The sequence below is a fragment of the Hipposideros armiger genome, unplaced genomic scaffold (assembly GCF_001890085.2).
Source record: "Hipposideros armiger isolate ML-2016 unplaced genomic scaffold, ASM189008v1 scaffold_204, whole genome shotgun sequence".
Lineage (NCBI taxonomy): Eukaryota > Metazoa > Chordata > Mammalia > Chiroptera > Hipposideridae > Hipposideros > Hipposideros armiger.
In genome coordinates, this window is record NW_017731554.1 from 2,330,729 (window position 1) to 2,346,349 (window position 15,621).

At 40.1% G+C, this 15,621-nt stretch overlaps 1 protein-coding gene across 2 annotated transcripts in view; it reads left to right on the top strand.

Annotated features, from left to right (window-relative positions):
• SIK2 (salt inducible kinase 2) overlaps positions 1–15,621 on the top strand; it is a 109,433-nt gene that overhangs the window by 80,331 nt on the left and 13,481 nt on the right. Inside the window, exons 5-9 of one of the 2 annotated variants that reach the window (XM_019653628.1) lie at positions 3,798–3,922; positions 4,358–4,481; positions 5,834–6,054; positions 7,615–7,767; positions 13,581–13,745. In XM_019653628.1, the coding sequence (XP_019509173.1) occupies positions 3,798–3,922; positions 4,358–4,481; positions 5,834–6,054; positions 7,615–7,767; positions 13,581–13,745 (788 nt within the window). The remainder of the gene's footprint in view (positions 1–3,797; positions 3,923–4,357; positions 4,482–5,833; positions 6,055–7,614; positions 7,768–13,580; positions 13,746–15,621) is intronic. The other variant, XM_019653629.1, reaches the window with a different exon arrangement.

Sequence of the window (15,621 nt, forward strand, 5' to 3'; positions counted from 1 at the left end):
GGTATTAACTTGCAGATCAGAGTGTTACAGAAGACATTAAATTAGGAGGGTGCTTCCTTTCCAGCAAGGCCAGGCTGGCTCTGGGCCTAGCATACAGAGGAATACGGAATACCTAAGAGATTATTTTCATAATGCTTTCCAAAAGTCAGATGAGAATGTGGGGTCTTCTGTTATTCTCTGTTGTAGTGAGACCCTCTTCTGTGTTTGCAAAGTGGTTGACACATGTATACACTCACATGTTTACTGAAGGAATGAGCGAATTGGGTTGGTTTGATGAGCCATTAATGCATTCCATCTGTATAAATGGCGATAAGAACAAGTCCTGCATAGCTATACCACTTTCGTATTTCAAACCTCTTGCTCACCCTGCATTTATTTCACTGTGTGCTTTTAGGCAGAAAACTGCAGACTGAATGAAGCAAATTATCCAGATCCCTGTGAAGAAATAAAAAGGCTTTTACTTTTAAGTCCCTTTCCATTGCCACTTCTTAAACCTGACATGTTCAAAATCAGCTGCGTATCACTATGCCAGGGGTTCATAAGGTGATGGTTAACAGTTGGGCTCAGCACTCAGATTTGGTTTCCATTCCAGTTCTGCACTTAGTATAGCCTCTATCAAGGTACTTAACTTTCTACCCTCACTTTCTCCTAAAATAAGGATACCGAATAGGATTATTAAGAAGAAATCATCACCTGAGCGCTCAGATCAGCTTCTGACACATAGTAAGTACTTTTAAAGGAGAGGAGGACAACATATTCATTCAGCAAACCTTTATTGGACAGCTGCTGTCTACAGAGAGCTTGCTAAGTGCTAGGAGTGCAGACATACATCATTTCCACCTCTGTACTCTCAAGGAGTTTAACCTGATGAGGGAGACAGATAAGTAAAACAATAAGAATTACTATTCTATTCTACTGAGTAGCTTACTCAATACCTACAGTTTATTGAGTTGCCTACGAGGCATGTTTCAATGGCATGCCTAAAACATTATATATACATATGTTATCTACTAATTAAGTATTTATAAGTAGTGACATAATATAATATATAAATTACTCACAATAACTTTATGAAGTATAGATACCGTCCCCATTTTACAAATGAGGAAACCAAGTCTCTAAGAAGTAATTTACCCAAAATCACATGGCTAAGTGGGAAACCCAGGATTTGATCCCAAATCTGCCTGACTCCAAAGTCTTCCTGAACCTGTACATCAGATTACCAATACAATGTGTATAAGTGCTTTGGCAAGGTTATAGAAGACATCTGCATATATGCTGTTACAATAACCTTCACGAACCTACTTGTCTCTTGGTGTTTCTTTTAATGTTCCTATAGGCTGAAGTTCCTATTTTCTCTAGTTATGAGAAATAGAAGTAAACATCTGCTTAGTACCAGTCCTTGTAAGTTAACAGGACGCTTTCTTTGTCCTAGACACGTAAAGCCGAGGTTGAGACTGGGATGCCATCGGCACGTAATGTCTTCCTCACTCTTGCTGTCTTCTTGCCTGTGAAGTGTACCAGTGAATAAGCTCGGCCAATGAAGAGGCCAGGCCGCCTTCCCGACAGGCCTCTGTCCCAGTCACTCCTTTAAGTTCATTCCACCAGGGAATTTCAGAATAAAGGAGTTCTATAATGGCTCTTTGAGACGTTAAAACTTGACAGTGCTATTTGGGGAGTGTCCTCAACTTACATGTGCTAAAACTCATCCTGTGATTATGGTTTAAAGTACAGCAATTATTGGACCTATTTCAGGATCTCCAAACACACATCCCAGAGCTTCTTGTGCTTTTCTGTGTGAGTGAAATTAAATGTTATTTGAACATCTAGTCCTTGACTCATTTGAGAATATAGTTTTCCTAAAAAATTAGAAACAGATCGATATGGACATATGGTATAATGTGAGGGGTTAGTCAGAGTGGAATTGAGAAGATAAGACCGGTCTGACAGTCATTTTGGAAAATGGAGTATGTGACTGAACTGTAGTCACGTTGTGAAGGGAGCAGCTCTCGGTGCCTCATACTCCTGGACGCCCAGGGCAGATCACAGTGTTGCCCACCAGGGTTAGACGGTGCCCGGGGCCCTTTCCCCACATGCACCCTCTTTTTCTCTTCTGAACCCGTAAGCTCCTCTCGGTTTTTTTCTGCCTTCCTGCATATTTTCTCAGGACTTTTTTCCCTGAAAGCCAATAGTTGGTAAGGCTACTTCACAGAAGAAGGGAGCAGACATTTCTCATCTGCTATGTTCCAGGAATTTTACATTCTTGATCTCATTTAATCCTCACAGCATCCTATCTGGGTAGGTGGACTATCCCCACATTGATAGATACAGAAACTAAGGTTCAGGGAAGTTAAATAATTGACCTAGAGGACTTATAGAACATGGCCAAACGGGAGATCAGCTCTCATTCTCCCTAACTTCATAGGTTGTACTCTGCGGGGATTGTGACTGTTGTTACTGTTACTGCTGCTTGCCGCCAGCTTTGACATCAGCCAGCTAAGAGAATGCTTCGCCTAAGGTGCAGATGTGTGTGTTGTCTCAGGGTGTAAATAGGGTGTGAGTTTATGTGAACCCATTGGCTTCCCGCAACAACCTGCTGACTTCATATATTTGTTATTTCAGCTTTAGAGATGGGGAAACTAAGGCTCACAAAGACTGATCCAGAGTCACACAGCCAGTCAGTCTGGCACTGAAGACGTGATATCCAGTTTCCTTGGGGCACCTCTTAAAGCTCACTGTCCGGGCAGTGCTGTGCTCTAGCTGGGTGCACGGCCAGTTCCTGTCGCTAAGGCAGTGTCCTCCAATCAGGGGTGCGCTATAACAGAAGCCGGTGTGCTATAATTTACAAAACAATAGGAATTTATTTCTTCAGTGGGTGCATGAGACTAGGTGAATGTTTAGCAAGCGGGCACAAGCTCGCATTTATTCCAAAGCTCACTGAATTCCACTGTAATTTTCATTCATTTTGAAGGCATCTGAGTATAGTATTTTCAGAGTGCATGCAGTATATCAAAGCTATAGACTCCATATGCCTAACAAAGGGGAAGGCCATTAACAGTTTTGAAGTATAATATCACTGCGTACCATAAATGAGTAAATTCTGGTGACAGGTGACCTGTGGCCGGGCCATATAGCCATCCCATGTTAATGAGCAGTTCAGATAGGTATCTGCCTAAATCAGGATGTAGAGAACTGTCACTTAAGAAACACTGCACTTGGTTGCCTAAACTATTGGGTCGTCGGGAAAGTCATGATGCATTTTTTTCATTGAAAAACACAGAAAAATACGTCGTGACTTTCCCAACCACCCAATATATCTTTCTACGCTGGGGTCATGGCTGTAAGAACAGCCAGTCACTCGGTTGTGTTTAGGTAAATATCTTAGTGTTTACTCATGTGGTTCTTTCATTATAAACCATATAAGACAAAGAACTCTTAATAGAGGAGTAATTAAAATTCTAAGGCTATCAAATTCATGTTGGTTGTCCACACCGATAGAGTTTTTTTCAACCTTAAAAATACATCATTTAAAGTCTTTTTCCAATCTCTTACTCTCTTTGAGAAGAAAACTTGATTTATGTATACATTCATTCCAGAAAAATATATTGAATACTTAATATTTGCTCTAGTCATTATGCTAAGTGCTAGGGAAACATCACAAGATAAATGTCATCCCATTCCTCGCAGAGTGCATAGTAGTGATACTGTTCATATAGCATATTATAAAATTTGTTACAGAGAAATTCAGTGTAGTTTGAGAGCATAAATAAAAGTAACATTTATTTCCATCCCAATAGATTTCGGTTTTGGAAATTTCTTTAAAAATGGTGAACTGCTGGCAACATGGTGTGGCAGCCCCCCTTATGCAGCCCCAGAAGTCTTTGAAGGGCAGCAGTATGAAGGACCACAGCTGGATATTTGGGTATTTCTTTGCTTTGCTGTGTTAAATGCATCTATAATGATAATGCTTGGTATTCTGGCCCATCTTTAAAGTTCTTGGTACCTAACACAGAGGCAGTAGTTCATACTTTCCCTGTCCACTGGACTATATTTAGAGCATCTTGAATTGGATTCTAAGGAAGAATTTCTATGGACAAATGTTATCATCCTAGTATCAGCAGTAATTTAAATAGTAATCAAAATGGTTAAATTCAGATCTTTTGGTGTTTTTTATAGCATACTTTATTGCAGTAATCAGGGTTTCAGTTTTTTGTTTTGTTTTTCAAATTCAAGAAAATAGTAAATTCAGACAGAAATGTTTCAGTCCATATGATTTTAAGAGCCCTGGGGATGTTTGGGAAAACAGAGTGTTTAAAGTTCTTGTTCAAAAACTGACCCCATTGTTTTCTTCCCCTAGAGCATGGGAGTTGTTCTTTACGTCCTTGTCTGTGGGGCTCTGCCTTTTGATGGACCGACTCTTCCTATTTTGAGGCAAAGGGTTTTGGAAGGAAGATTCCGGATTCCGTATTTCATGTCAGAAGGTAACAACCTGTTCATCTTACTAATTGTGCTTCACAAAATTTGCACTCTGAATGAAATGCCTAGGCAAAAGCTTCCCTTTTTCTAAGAGCTTGGGTGCTAAATAAAGTGACTGAGTTACTTTAAAAGCCATAGAAATAAGCAGCCCCCTCCATGTAGGTGAAAAAAGCTCCAGCCTTCCTACTGGTAACTGAAAACAGAAAGTTTCCCTGATCAAGAACAGCGAGTCTTCCCATTTACTCCCTGTCTGTAAATGTCCCAGGTTTTAGACTTAGAGAAGCTCTTTGTAGATACAGATTCATAACCCTTTTACTGTAAGTATGAAATGGATTTTCCCATATCCTTTGACAAGAAGTTGCGAAATTAAAATTTTTTAATCAAATTTAAAAACCAACTGGCCAAACTATTGACCTAGGATGAAATGTCATAATTCCTACCAGTCTTGTATTGGTTTGTAACATGGGCAGCAGGTAAGATTACTCCTGAGATTCGTTTTTGGTTATCATCCTTAACTCCTGTGTTTCTAGGAACAGTAGAAATAATGCTCTAATAGTTAAGAGTGTAGACTTTGGAGTCAGACTGCCTGTTTTTCATCCTGAGTTCACCACTTACTGGCGGTCTGACTTTGGCCTCTCTGTGCTATATCTCCCCTCTGTGCTTCAGTTTCCTCAGTCTATAAAATGCAAATAACCATAGTTCCCAATAGGGGTATTGTGAGGATTAATTAAATCAATCTCTATAAAGCATTTAGCATGGTGCCTGGCACATAGCAATTGATCTAAGTTTGGCTTCTGTGGGCTAGAAAAGAGCATGTCAGCTCAGAGAATAAGCTAGTGCCCAAAGTTGCAGCAGTGCAGTTTTCTTAGTGTAATCAGAAGTAAATAATGTTTGACGGACATGTTTCTCAGCTGCACTGATATGGAGAAAGCAACAAACCACTGGACAGCTCTTGCTTCACATACACAGCCTTAGTGTATCAGCCTTAGATGTGACTGAGGCCCACTTATTATTTGCTTATTCTAGGCTTGTTTTTTTCTTTGTCTAGTTATTTTCAGTTGAGAAATTTAATAGAAGACTTCACTTAGCACAGAATTGGATAGACCTACTGCCCCCTGTTTTTTTAAGTGTTCATTCAAGGTGACGGTTAACTTTATGTGTCAACATTCACCACGTGAACTTGACAAATACAAGTAACCTTCATGTATTCACTTAATTCATTTGACTTTCTGCTTTCCAGTGGGCACCCTAGAGGGATACAAAGATAAACGCCATTGTACAAAGTCACATGAAGCAGGCAAACACCCTGAAATGCAAGGTGATTTACCTGACTTTTGCAACATTATGTTTTCCATAGATTGTGAGCACCTTATTCGAAGGATGTTGGTTCTAGATCCATCCAAACGGCTAACCATAGCTCAAATCAAGGAGCATAAATGGATGCTCGTAGAAGTTCCAGTACAGAGACCTGTTCTCTATCCACAAGGACAAGAAAATGAGCCATCCATCGGGGAGTTTAATGAACAGGTTTTGCGACTGATGCACAGCCTCGGGATAGACCAACAGAAAACCATTGAGGTAAAGCGATCCGAGATTCGACTAAAGATATTTTAGGATTCTATTGTACTCACTAACCTGCAATTTCATGCTCATACCTGTCATCCTGGTCTTTCAGCATAGCCATCCCCAGCGCGTAGGCATGCTGTCAGTTTTCCCTAAAGGTTACATCCGACTCTATTAGGTTTGCTTTTATTCAGTGTATAAATTCCTCCCTTTGGCTCATCTGCTAAAAAATTCAAGAGGAAGGGTTTATATAGGACTGAGTAAAGACAAAGGTGGAAGCTTAACAAATACTAAGTAGAAAGTTTCTTCTAAGATGAAGCATAAAGTTTTATGTAAATAATAAACTAGTTTCTATGGGTCATAAATGTGCAGCTAGGGAACAAGGCTGAGGGCTGAGCAGAAAACGAGAATGGTAGGCACAGGCTTAGGAAAGCCAATGGGACTTAGGGTGTGAGCGGGAGACACTGAGAAGGCAGAAACAGATGGATTCCTAATGTGGAAGTATTATGGGTCATAGAACTGAGAAGGCCACACACCTGGGAAATTCCTAATCTCTTGTATTTCTGTCTTTAATATGTAGTTAACATATTCATAAGCTATGCATATCTTTAATACCGTCACAACAGTAAAAAAATGAATAGTACTTTCAAGGAGGAGCCATAACATGAAAGAATATGAAATGCCTTCTTGTGAATATAAGGTGCTCCAAATTGTGCTGCCTTTTCCTTCATTGTAGCCATAAGTGAACCAGACTGGCTTTCCCGCTTTGCTCATCATGTGCTCAGCGATGTTCTGTACTTGTCCATGAGGTAGGTCCAGAATGGCAGCTGCGAGCACAGTTGTGCTGGTGCGGGATGTTTCTTGAGAGCGCCCCGCCTCCGAGAGCACTGCACAGAGCCCCCACAGGCTGTCAGGTGGAGCCACAGACCAAAGGAGCAGTGACTGCTCTGTTCCGTTAGCATCCTGGGAATGCTGGCCAACCAGGGATGTGAAAAACTGGGAAGCAACTTTATTTTCAAGGTTTCAAGAGGGTGGGACTGCAAAAGCAAGAGGAAAAAATTACCTAAGAATGGAGACACAGTGTCTCTCAATCTAGCATCCAGACGTCATTCTCCAGCCCAAAATAATCACTAGAAAGTTCCCCGAAGACTTTAATCATTCACTTTAGAGTTTGCAATGGTTTGTTGAAGTTGTGGAATTACAGTCTCTGGGCTCAGGCTGCTGACCAGCCTTACACCGTAGTTACAGCTATGAGAGGGGACCATATAAGACAGCATTGGGGAATGTCCCCATGAGACAATGGTGACATTGTCTCTGAAAGCAGAAAAATGAGCGACTCCTGTTCATCTAAAAGGGCTGGTCAAGTCAGCCAAAGGTATCACCCTTTATATAATTCATACTAGAAACTTGAAATGATCGGCCTTTCATTCTAAATTTCTGGAAGAGCTTTCATTTTGAGGCCCTTTGTTACTTACTGTTTTTAGGAGCACATGATTTCTTTGGTCTTTTTTTAGAAAGAGCATTGGATTGGTTTTTTTATGGTTCTCTGCCTTTGGCACTTGTTTTCTCTTTCAGTCTTTGCAGAACAAGAGCTACAATCACTTCGCTGCCATTTATTACTTGTTGGTGGAGCGCCTGAAATCACATAGGAGCAGTTTTCCTGTGGAGCAGAGACTCGATGCCCGCCAGCGGCGGCCCAGCACCATTGCTGAGCAAACAGTTGCCAAGGTAACACCCCATTAGCCAATCGTCTTATCTGCATGTGCCTATTCACATGGTTGACACATTTTTCATCTTGGAGTACAAAGGGTTAGGATTTCATCCCCTGCCTCTGTTGTTCTGTTAAGTTTCTGCCTATCATTCACTGGATTCTCAAAATGTTTTAGCCCCTTCCTATTTTTAAGGATTAACTTTATTTCCAGCATTTTTTTCTATTAGAGATTTTTCATTGTTTTATCACTCACTTATGTTGAGGATTAATGTAACCAGCTTGTCATTCAGTTTCTTTTAATAAGTTTTTATTGCAGATTTACCCTGTAGAAGCTTCTATGAATAGGCACTGCAGGGGATAAGGATGGATAAAATACAGTTACTGGCTTCAGAGACATTATAATATTGAAGCGAAATAAGACGTTATAAATAACCATGATTCAAAATAGAGAAAGATGAATGCTGTAGAAGAACTAAGGGCAAAGGAGAGAAATACATTTGAATGGGAAAGGCGTGAGAGAGGTGGCATTTAAGACAGACCTTCACAGATGTGTGGAGAGACAGTAGGTAAAGGCACTGTATGCAGGCAGAAGAAGCAGCGTGAGCAGAAGTACGCAAGTGGACAAGTGTAGGCCTCGTTCAGGTTAATCCACTTGAATTGAAGTATAGGGAAATTAAAAAGTTGGAACGATAAGTTGAAGCCATGCTGTGAAGGGCTTTGAATGCCGAGTTTACTTATAATTCAGGAAGTAGTGAGGAACAACTGAAGGGCATTAAGTAGAAAAGTAATGTAATTCTATTCATGCTTCAAGCTAATCTGATAACAACGGGAAGGATGGGTTGGCAAGGGAAGAGAAGAAATTTGGAGAGAGCAGTTAGATTATTATAGTCGTTGAAATGAGAAATACTAAAGGCTTGAACTATATGGTTCTGGGGGATGTGGAAGGAAGGGACAGTGTAAGGACCATTTCAGAGGTAGACGCTGTCTGAACTTAGCAATGGTTTGGAGCTCAGCATGGTGTTTAAAAGCAGGGAGTTTTAACCAATTTATTAGAAACTTTGGAGCAAATGCCAGATTCTGCCATTTCCATCTGTACGACCTTAAAAAGTAACTTAAGGTCTACCTGTGCCTTGGTTTCCCAAGCTGCAAAATAGGGATAATAATCATAGGCTGTTACGACAGTGAAATTAGTCAATAATGGTGCAGCACTTAGAACAGTGCTATGTGTTTGTTATATTAAGTCATAAATAAATGTTGGGGAGGAAGGGACAACGGTGAGTTCGAGGTGACTCCATTCTTGAGCCCCGGCTGAGAGAATAGTGGTGGCACCGACTCTGTTGCTTAGGATGAAGAGTGGGTCTGGGTACCAGGAGAGGGGCTGGGGCTGGAGAGGGTTGGGACATCATCTGTATAGAGGCTGAGAAGACAAGCGGTTCATTCATATGATCTATTAGGATTTCCGTGTGCCCGTACCTCTGTGAGCACTAACTTTGTTCAAAGTGCAGGGAAGAGCACAAGAGTTTTTCTTGTTTGGCAGTTTTACAAAATTTATAAGATCATAATAGAATTTTGTATTGGTTTCTATAGGACATGTGAAAAAAAAAACAAGGAAATTAAACTCTTCTTGATTTTAGTAGGCAAATGGTATACTTTGTTACACATACTTACTATATAAAATAATGTGAAGATTGATACTAATGTGAGTCAAAGAATGTATAATGAAGTCCAAGTATTGGGCTTAGCACTTGGATTCCTTCCAAGTTGAATGGTATCACTTTCAAGAAAGAGAGGAGGAGGATAAAATGAGAATTCTTAAGTTGGGGTAGTAATAGTGAGATGCAGTGGTACCTCGGCCCTCTTGAGAGTGCTGCCAGGCAAAAGGAGAGGAAGCAGCAGCCCCCAGTGCTGGAGGCCCTCCCTCCTGGGTCCCTTCGTTCTTAAACATTACGCAGTGAGTGAAGGGGGTTACCTAACGGAACACGATTTCCTTTCATATCTAAACCTGAAGCAAATTCCCTGGCAGATCTCAAATTGTATTTAATTTGCCGTGGTGTTCAGATGTGGAACATGGCTTCTTATGTTTGATAACTTTTATTACCAGGCACCCGACGAGTTCCTTTCATTTCACTCCTTGACCTAAGTTGTCATACTTATTCCTGTGACTTAAAATGTATGTAATTCGAGCAGGAATCTTCAATATTCATTCACAAACCTGTCTTGAGTGCAGTACCTTCTGGATGCAACAGGCATGGGCTGAACATGTTCCTTTCCGTCCGAGATTTCACAGTCTCGGTTTTTACAAATATAAATGTGCTTAAAGGCTTAGTAGAGCCTCCTCCCTTTAATTCTTTGATGTTCTAAAAATTTGTTTATAGAAGTGGCAAATCACTTATTTGCTGTAGCGATAAGAAATTGGGGAAATGACATCTTCCCATGCAAAGATCACACGCGCTGTCAAACCTTGCAGACCTTGGGTTCTATACTGAGCTGAGTGACGTCAGCAAGTCAGAATCTCTAAGCTCCAGTGTCCTTAAATATAAAATGGAAATAGCAATACCTACTTTCTAAGTTTGCTACAAAGATAAAATTAGTGAAACTATACCAGCAGATCAGTTCAGCAAATAGAGCACTGTGTGCAGTCCCAGCCACTGTGGTCTGAGGGACCTAGGAAAGTCTCTGCCCTTAAGGACTGTATGGTCTAGTGATAAAGTACCCATTATAACTACTTAGAAATCAGTGAGATTCCCATCTTAGATCGATTTAGAGTACTTACATTTGTTGTGTAATATACAGGGAATGTCACATCTAATTGACTGCAGACAACTATGTAGAAAAACATGTCATGCCTTTTTCTTGTGAATTCTAACTACTAGTTCCTAACAGCCCTTCCAATCCAAGTTTCTATCAACTATAAGCAGACAAGAATGAAATATTCATCCCAATTCTTCTTTAATTACCGATGAGAGGTCACCCTCCACAACTTTTAAGGAAAAGCATTGTATTAGTCGACTAGGCTGCCATAACAAAGCACCACAGACTGGGTGGCTTAAATAGCATCAGTTTATTTGCTCACAGTTCTGGAGGCTAAAAGTCCAAGATCAAGGTGCCATCAAGGTTGGTTTCTGGTGAAGACACTCTTCCTGGCTTATAGACAGATGCCTTCTGTGTCCTCACATAGCCTTTCCTCTGTATGTGTGTGTTGGGACGGGGGGAGGAGATATCTCTTGTGTCTCATCCTCTCCTCGTATTAGAGGGACACCAGTCCTATTGGATTAGGACCCCACCATTATGACCTCATGTAACCTTAATTACCTCCTTAAAGCCCCTATCTCCAAATATAGTCACATTGTGGCTTAGAGCTTCAACATACTGATTTGTGTGGGACACAGTTCCACACAAATAACAAGCATATTCCTATCGGAGCAATAATGATTTTCCCATAGGAGAGAAGGTAATTTTCATTTTAATAGTTCTGGAAAGCACAAAGTCAGAAGAAGAGATTCAAAACAATAAACATATGGTTTAAAAAGTCATTATAATTAGTTAGACATGATCATTGTTTATTACCAAAGAAACTGTTAATATCTGCTTCCTTGGGATATTAATCAACCGTCTATTCATTATAACATATTCTTTAGTCATCTCTGTAGTGCTGAGCATGCCATTTGAATATTTATACCCTACCTTGTTCCAAAGAGACTTTTTTAATTTCCTCCATGATTGCAGGAATCCTAAAAAGACCCCTAAAACCAACCATGAAGTGACTTTGTCACAATAAAATGTGTTATTCCTCTGTCCTTACCAAGTTCACGGTAAGTTGTTGTCATAGACCAGGTTGTGAAAGTTGTCAAGTGTTCTACACTTGGTCTGCAACAGCACGCCTGCCATTTAAAAAGCCACAGCTAATGAGAGGCAGGGACTGAGAAAGGACAGCACATCATAGTGACAGTGCTGGCATCTCACTTCCAGTGCAGTATCTTCAAGCAGTGCTTTGACCAAGTAATGTAGATTGCTTTCACATAGGAACAGTCTGATAATTTTGAAAACAGAGATCAAAGTTCAGCGTTGTCCTTTAATTGAAAAGCTGATGATGAGGGTAAGAAGAATATACCTAATATACTCTATTAGGAAATTTAAATTTTACATTGTGACATGGTGGCTAAAAAATTAATTTAAATAACTAATGTTTGAAAGGAAGAAAAAGTTGTTTAGCCTCAAAAGAGGCTCAGCTCAGGATATAAGCCTGAAGAATGATGATAGAAGAAAAGCTATTTCCTTATCGTGCTCAGAGTGATGCAATATATTTTTTGGTTTTACCATCTATATAATAATCTAGCACTTTGCTGTTGCTATTTTGTTCTTTATTTTGCACAGTATATCTAATGAATATATCAAATATAAAGTATATTCAAATGTAAAGTATATTTCTAACATATCTTCCCATTTTTGAAAACCATCAACCTGAAATTTTAACTGGAAACCATTAGATAGTGTCTGAGAACAAAACAGTGTTTTCATTTTGTAGCCTAATTCCTATATTAAATTCTTGTGATCATTTTAAGACTTTAGAAAGAAAGAGAAAGGAGGCATTAACATTACTGAGTGAAGGACTTTACATGTTACCTTTTACAACCCTGACTTCACTGTGAAGTAGATATTATGCCCTTTTTTCAGGTAAAGAGAATAAGATTCAAAGGGGTTAGGTAACCTGATAAAGTTCACACAATGCGTAAGTGATGGAGCCAGGAAAGAAACCCAGGTCTTGGGAGAGGAAAAGCTAGAATCACCCCATTTGTTCCTTTTCATTTGTTTGAGTTTAAAACTCACCATCCTATACCCCTTGAAGTGATTATAGCAGAAAAAATATAGGCTATTTCTCTGCCTTTTAGAAACTAGTATGATGATTGTTCCCTTAGATGTTTTGCAATGTCCGTTATGTTCAAAAGGCATCTAATAAATTATTCTCCTAGTTTGGAAGAAATGGGGAGGAAGGGATTACCCAACAGTTTCATCTTTAAAGTCAATCCCTGCCAACTGTCATAAAGGAAGATTGTCTTTTAAATGATTTTTTTAAAAGAAGAGTTTGTAATGCTTGTTGATTTAGCATTCTTATCAAGGGAGACATGAAGAATGGACTTAAAACCATCAGGAGCTTTCTATAGTAGAAAACATGACTTGCTCAGCAATTAGCATCTGTCTTTCCACTGGGCCGCAGGCTGTGTTCAGCCTGTGCATCTCCTTGACAGGACATTCTTGTCACCTTCAAGTAACTGCTGCTGCTTTTTTCATCCTCTTTGCGCATACAATCTTGCCAAGAAATATATACCATCTCACCCCACCAAAAAGGGGGGATGGGGGCGGGCAGACAGATAGGCAGCACTTCCTGCAGTGTACTCTGTATTATATATTATAGCTCATTGCTTGTGTGTGTCCATCCCTGGTTCAGTTTTGAGCTCCTAGCAGCAGGGACTTTTCTTTATATCTTTCTGAGGTAATATACATAAGGATAGAGACAATATGTTTGTTGAATTCAAAAAAAGAGCATTCTTACAAAGACTAGCTTCCTTGTCACCTCTATGAAAGTTATGCTCCCCATCATGGAACAGGATGAAATTCTGTGCAGCCTATCTCAAAATAATTGATTGCTGAGCCTGCTTCAAATCAACACCTGTACCATTTACATATTTCATCAAATCTTCTCAGGAGTTTCCACCAAATAATGATTTATCCTTGAACTGTGCCAGGAAGAATTATTTTACTCTAAGAATTTTGTGTATTTATATAGAAAGCATTAATGTTCCCAAACTGTCTGTTCTTGCCACATTTACAGGCACAGACTGTGGGCCTCCCAGTGAACATGCATTCACCGAATGTGCGATTGATGCGATCTACCCTCCTCCCACAGGCATCCAATGTGGAGGCCTTCTCATTTCCAGCCTCCAGCTGTCAGGCGGAAGCAGCGTTTATGGAGGAAGAGTGTGTTGACACCCCAAAGGTATGTGTGTGTTTGAGACTCTGAGCTTGCAGGTTGGCCTGAGACTTCACTTTGGTTCATAGGTGTTGTACTTTGGCTTTGTTGAACTTTGTCATTTCCTGAAGTCACTCAGGAATGTTGTTTTTGTGCAGAAGAACCTGAGAGAAGTATTCAGGGACAAACTCGGCTCTCATTGCCATCTTATCATTACGACCATTGCGTCACTTGTCCGGTCAGACCTCATGTGTACTTTTCAAAATCCTTTCTCTTTCCTTAACCAAATCCTTCTCTTAAAGTTTCTAGATCCTTCATAGGTTTTGGATTTTTTTTTCTTTAATTGAGGAATTGGGGGAGGGGAACAGCATTGGGGAATCAAGGAAGGGGAACACACAAGTTGCTGTCCTTTTGTGCTTCAGTCTATTGGGTTGTCGGAAAAGTCATGACGTATTTTTTTCTGTTTTTCATTGCAAAAATGTGTCATGACTTTTCCGACAACCCAATAGCTGTGGAGGACGTCGCTTTACTGGCCCATGTTGGTATTGTGATCATTGCATTCTTCACAGCTGAGGCAGATTGGTCATCAGCCATTGGACGGCGGTGCTGGTTGGATATTTTTTATACAGATTGTAATTCTCAAAGCAAAAGTCTAACTATGGTGCTGCATTGGGCTTTGTGTTGTTATTGCCGCTCTTCTGCAGCAGGTGCTGCAGCTACACACTGATGAGCCGTCTGTTCTGGTCAGTTGTACATCTTTTTTGTCCAATTTGGACCTGCTTAAAGGATGTAAGTTCATCCTGGTGTACTGCATAAAGTTGGCTTTTAGGATATAGAAGATGACAGCTTCTCTCATTCATTGGATATTTACTTCTAATATGTGTTTTACATACTTAGCATCAAGTGGTGTAAAGAGGATCATATTAATGGCCAAGTCTTAGAACATAGGTCTTGGAGTGATGTTCAAAATAAACTCCATTCTTTACTAGCTCTGTGAACTTGGACAGGGTGACTAACTTCTTTAAACCTCCATTTTCTCTTGTGTAAAGTGAAACGACCAACTTCATGAGACTGTTGTGAGAATTAATTGAGATAATGTGTGTGAGGTTCTGGCCAAATTGTAGATACTCAGTAAATATTGCTTTCCTGTCTTTTTAGCCTGATTAGGTAATAAAAAGATGAGTCAGACATGAATTCTGCCTTGAAGTTTATAGCCTAGCAGAAGAGACATGATGCATAACTAAAGACAGTGTGCCAGGTGCTGAATAAATTGATAAAACATAATTGGTCCTTTTATTTTTTTTACCCATCTCCTCACCCCCTCCCCTTTAGCAGCCATTAGCTTGTTCGTATGAGTCAGTTTTGTTTTGTTTGTTCATTTGTTTTGTTTAGATTCCACATATAAGTGAAATCATATGGTATTTGTCTTTCTCTGACTTATTTCACTCGGCATAATATCCTCTAAGTCCATCCATGTGTCGCAGATAGCAAGATTTCCTTCCTTTTCATTGCTCAATAATATTCCATTGTATATATGTACCACATTTTCTTTACCCTTTCATCTATCAGTAGACACCTAGGTTGTTTCCATGTCTTGGCTATTGTAAATAACACTTCAGTGAACATAAGGGTGCATATATCTTTTTTTTTTTTTTTAAGATTTTTATTGGGGAATTGGGGGATGGAACAGTGCTGGGGAATTGGGGGAAGGGGAACAAGACAAGTTGCTGTCGTTTTGTTCTTCAGTCTAGTTGTGGAGGACGTTCCAAGTTGGCACCATCATTGCGCTCTTCCCAGGTGAAGCACATCATTCGCCGGCTTCTGGACGGCCGCTCACTGCGGCTGCTGGCCGCTCACGCTGGCTGCTGGCTACATACGGTAGCCCATGGCAACCCACTGCCAC